Genomic DNA, 5,598 nt, shown 5'->3' with positions numbered 1-5,598 from the left:
ATGGCTTTAACATGTAACAGGTAAGGCCTTAACATGTTTCGTGTACTAAACAGTTAGACACGAATTTACCTGTTAGTTTTCGTGTCTAAACAGATAAAATACCTATTTACCTGTTAAACACATATTAAGTACCTGGCTAGATTTCTATAATTAAATATACATATAATTATAAGTTATACTAAACCCTTAAATTCCTGAAACATTCTCACTCTCTATTTCTCATCCATCACCACTCACGACATTCCCTCTCCAGCCATCAGCCCCTCTCCGGCCATCAACTCCTCCTCGGAACTTCAGCCATCAGTGTCACCTTTGAACCCGGCCCTGTAGCCGCCGGTGCTTCCTTCGGTTGCCATAGCTTCGTTAACCCTACTTAGTAGTTAGTAATCTCTCTAATTTCGACGACTTTTGTTTCACTAAACAAGTTGTCAAATATGTGTATCTTATCAGCTCTTATCGTATTTTATCGTGTATACCAAATAGTAACAGGTTCGTGTTTGTGTTTAGGATACAGGTACACGATAATTATTTTATGTTCGTGTCTTATCATGTACGGGTATACATATGTTAGCCCTAATATGATAAACGTTTACAATAACAAAAAAACAAGAAAGAAAAGTGATAACATGTAGTTAATATCCATTCCACTAATATATATTCTACAAGTAAACTTATAAAATCAAACTAGATCAAGACCCCAATTTCAAAACATAATAAAATAAAAATATAAATCTATATATACCAAAATATATATATTCACTTCCCACCAAATGTTTACACTTTTTTTTTGGTCAACATTCCTATTTGTGTATGTAACATTTGATGATCATCTTGGACCTGAAAGCACCATGGCATGGGCATCATGGTCATCATCCATCAACATCACCCCAAGCATGCTTGATGTATAGTCATCATCATTGTCCTCAAGTTTTGGAACCATCCCAGTCTTTCTAAGGCTGTTATGGCTCATATTATTATGTGTAGCTGCCCATTTTTCGGCTAAACCGTCTCCTTCTAGCATCCTAACCACCTCTGACATCCGAGGTCGGTGGGCAGGGGTGTACTGAGTACAAAGTAACGCCACTTGTAACATTTCCAACACGTCGATTTGATCATAGTTGGTACCGAGCTCCTTGTCTGCTAAAAGTTCCACCTTCTTCTCTTGGTGCACCTTTTTCACCTGGAGTTAAAAAAATGTTTCGCACTTAGTAGTCTTGTACCATGTGCATCAAGACTTGTATGGCCCACACAAGTCATTTTGTCATTTATGTATGGAGTAACTTTTCTATTGTTAACCTTTTCTATTAGTTCTTTAAAAATGACCATTTTGCCCTTACAGCTAAAATAAAAAATATGTAATTTTCACAATTATTTTATTTTCTTTTTACTTATAACATTTTACAAGGCTACCAGTACCCATGGTAGAACTAGGTAATGCATGTAGAAGACAGTACGCTATACGGTACACCAGCATAGTCTTACTAACTTAGTGTACCGTATGACCTATTATAATTCAATATGAAAACAAACTTACCCATTCAAGCATTACGCCTTTCTGATTAACCGTTTTCCCAAACTCAAAAGCTCTCATTCCCGTTATCAGTTCCAACAACAAACTCCCAAAACCAAAAACATCAGTTTTCTCAGACGACTGTCCCGTCGAGAGATATTCCGGAGCAATGTGGCCCACGGTACCACGAACCTCAGTGGTCACATGTGAGTCAGCATGGTCAAGTAACTTAGCCAGCCCAAAGTCACCCACCACTGCCTCATTAAACTCATCTAACAAAACATTAGCAGCCTTTACGTCTCGGTGAATAATTTTCGGGTCACATTGCTCATGTAGATATAATAACCCGCGTGCAGCCCCAATCGCGATTCTCTTCCGAGCATTCCAATCCAATGGTGGTTTACCTGAAATAATGTTTGACTTTATAGTTGACTTTTTGATAATGCAATAAACAGTCAAGATAATATATTAATATTATAAAAAAATACAAACCTCTAAGCCTTGAAGCTACACTGCCATTAGACATAAAAGGGTAAACCAAAAGCCTCTCAACTGGAGTTACACAATAACCGATCAGCCGAAGCAGATTTCGGTGAACCGCTAGGCTAATGAGCTCCAATTCTGTTCGGAATTGTGACTCTCCTGCGGTCCCATTAACGTCTTTCAAACGTTTGACTGCCACCATTGTCCCGTCACATAGTTTTCCCTTGTAAACGTTACCGAATCCTCCAGCACCGAGAATGTTTTTTGAGCTGAAGTTATCGGTTGCGTAGTGAAGCTCTTTGAATGTGAAGCTTTTTAAGTTGCCTAAAGTCATTAGACCCTCTTCTGGTATATCTGTTACCAAATATGTTGACTTTTGGTCAAACTTAGAATTTGCATATCTTCATATTAAATATTTAAACGCTCCAAAATAAGTTAAATAACATAAATCATATTAGATATGTTGACTTTAACAGTCAATCATGACACATGAACACACATGTGAATAATGGATGTCAATTTTTGTTTCTTTCTTTTATTTCCAGGTCAAACTTTAAAAGTCAAACTACAATTTTTTAGTTAAAAACTGAGATACTTATTGCACATTTATCATTAACATCTAATTATCTAAGCATGGTTTACATAATTCATGTCCAATATAAATAATATCAAACACGTAACCGAAATCGGGCTCGTTTGACTTTGAAACCTTGACTACAAAAAATTCACACATACCATTAATATCAAGAATGCTTTGCTTTAACTTTCTGCTTCTCTTCCATAACAAAACTCCAAGACACGCGACAAGAAACACGAGACTGCCGAGTGTGATTCCGAGAGCAACCACGACCCTTTTCGACTTACCTTTGCCTAAAAATTTCAAATTTTTAGAGAAACAAACTTGTTTAAAAAAAAAAAACTATTTTTTTTATTAAACCATACCTGATGTTGAATTAAGCCCAAAAGAAAGAGGCTCAGGCAAAGTTGACCCATAACAACCTTGATTAGCATGACTCCCACAAATCATAGGATTACCCAAAACACTGTTCAAGAAACAGACAAAAATGCAATCTTTTTTAATATTAAAAAAATAAAATCTTTTTTTTTTTCAATATTAAAAATTGTTTCTACAAGATTCACACAAACATACTTGAATGTTCTTGCTGCAAACTTGGGAACAGGACCACTGAGATTGTTGTTTGACAAATCTCTGCAATGAACAAAAATTGTCAAAGATTTAATGATTTCAAACATGTTACAGGTAAACAAACAGTAGACAAAGACTATACAAAATAAAATATTAATAAAGAAATGAACTCACAGGAGTGCAAGTTGAGGAACAGAAGCTAAGGACAAAGGAATAGTTCCAGATAAGCTGTTGTTGTTTAACCTTCTACTCATTACATGACAAAGTTTAAAGAAACATCATTGGTCAAATAATGTCAAATTAAGAAAGGATATCCAAACAATTGAATAGTCAATTTAAAGAAAAAATGAAAACTAAAATTGACCCATCAAAGATCATGTTTCAAATATGGAGTTTTAGTCTTAGAGAAAGTTGGTTTGTTTTAGGGGCCACGTACGCATCGTACGTACGGACTGTATGATAGGGTGAAATATGGTTATACAGGCCGTATTATGAAGCCAAAGACATGAGCACATGACTGATGTGACCATTAAATACGGACTGTATAATTTGGCCCTCATAAAGTGAAAAGCGGCCATATGGGTCATATGAGGGCCAAATCATACGGTCTGGATTGATGTTTGGACGGGCAAAGATGTGAAAACTGAATACGAACCGTAAATATTGGTCCTCATAAAGTGAAAAATGGCCATATGGGTCGTATGAGGGCCAAATCATACGGTCCGTACTGATGTTTTGACTGACAAAGATGTAACCTTTAATTCATATGGGTCGTATGAGGGCCAAATCATATGGACGGTATTAATGTTTTGACTGACAAAGATATGACTTATTTGCCCCTTATAATCGGATCCTATGACTTTTTCGGCCCTATTATACTGTATAACCTTTTTCGTTCTATCATACGAGCCATAAAATCATACGGGCCTGCATAAAAACTTACGGCTCCTATGACTTATTGGCCCTATCATAGCGACTGCATAACCTTTTTCATTCTATCACATGGACCCTGTTTTAGTGATTACTCACAAGTATTGCAGGCTGTTTAAAAGACTAAGCGACTCCGGCACATGACCGGTTAATACGTTATTCGACAAGTCCAACGTTTGCAGCTTCGGAAGGTGCCCTAATCCAACCGGAATCTCACCAGAGATATTATTATTCTGCAACAACCTGTTAAGATAATTAACAAATCAGCCTTTCTATAACAATTTCAAAAAAAAAAAAAAAAAAAAACTTACACTTGACGAATATTTGTAAGATTAGCAATAACCCCTGATAACATCCCTGATAAACCCTGGCTAGGAGCACCACTGTACCAAAACCCATAAAGGGTTTTAGATAAAACAATGAATATTTTGCGTATAAATACAATATATTATATAGAGAAAGTTAACTTACAGATTAAATTAACGTGCTAACTGTATGAATTAAGTAGTGTAATTGTAAATTATATTGTAATTACACTATTTGATTCCCGCAGTTACCACATTAATTTAATTTGCATTTGATTAATATATGTAACAAAATAATGAAACAACTTACAGGCCAGTGACAAGATTATCAGGAGAGCAAGTAATCATAGCCCAGCCACAAGGGTCAACAGAATCTTCATCCCAGTTGCCAAGAACACCATGTGGATCATTCAAACCACTTCTTATCATAATCAAAGCCTCAACTGCACACACAAATAACCGTGTCATGTCATGATATTGTCTGCTTTGTTTTTACAGAGTTGCGAGTACTCGGCATAGACGGAAGTACTCTAGGTAAATTATAAAAAATAAAAAAATTTGAAAAACTATATATGTGTCAAATAGTATAACTTTACTAACATTTATATAATAACAACTTATGTTAATATCAATATAAATTTACAAAATACTGTATTTTAAAAATTGATATTTATTCTTTAATATTATGATTATTATTTTGAATGATAATAATCAGAACTCTTGACATCCATTTGATACACTTTAAAGATTTTGAAAGCAGCATAGGCAAGAAAAATACGTATTGCCTCCGGTCGTGCTACCGGAGCATACACTTCTGTGTAATTAATGCCTTCTTGTTGGTTGTAGCCTAGAACGACAACACTGATAATATTTAAAAAAATGAAACAAAAAAAGGTGAAAACCTTCGGGATTACGAGCTTCATAAGACATCGAAAGAACAGGAAACAGAATAAGAAAACATAGGACTGAAAATACTAGAGTTTGATATTGAAGCATGTTGATGATCATTGAATGTTGCAAGTGAAGAAGAATAAGAAGTTGTTGTTGGAAAATAATAATAACATGAAATAAATGTGTTAGTATATATGAGTCAGGTAGGTTTCTATTATTATTATTTGGGTGAGTGTCACAAAATGTGCAAATGCAAAGAGTTATTTGTAGTGTATACAGAGAGAGAAAGAGAATCAGGTGTCAGTGATAGTGAGTGAGGGGGTGTAAGTGTA

At 35.2% G+C, this 5,598-nt stretch overlaps 1 protein-coding gene across 1 annotated transcript; it reads right to left on the bottom strand.

Annotated features, from left to right (window-relative positions):
* Positions 1-745: 745 nt before the first annotated feature.
* LOC143534485 (putative LRR receptor-like serine/threonine-protein kinase At4g30520) lies at positions 746-5,398 on the bottom strand. The gene is made up of 11 exons (XM_077028960.1): positions 5,278-5,398; positions 4,686-4,818; positions 4,382-4,453; positions 4,170-4,313; positions 3,315-3,386; positions 3,144-3,203; positions 2,936-3,036; positions 2,729-2,863; positions 2,003-2,347; positions 1,535-1,914; positions 746-1,180 (listed from the first exon to the last, which is right to left on the bottom strand). The coding sequence occupies exons 1-11, from the start codon at positions 5,381-5,383 to the stop codon at positions 827-829; spliced, it is 1,902 nt and encodes a 633-aa protein (XP_076885075.1). The 5' UTR covers positions 5,384-5,398; the 3' UTR covers positions 746-826.
* Positions 5,399-5,598: the final 200 nt, after the last annotated feature.

The sequence above is a fragment of the Bidens hawaiensis genome, unplaced genomic scaffold (assembly GCF_021521415.1).
Source record: "Bidens hawaiensis isolate Kalapana, Puna unplaced genomic scaffold, B.hawaiensis_p1.1 tig00010168_1, whole genome shotgun sequence".
Taxonomy (NCBI): Eukaryota; Viridiplantae; Streptophyta; class Magnoliopsida; order Asterales; family Asteraceae; genus Bidens; species Bidens hawaiensis.
This window is presented reverse-complemented; position numbering and strand designations above follow the sequence as displayed.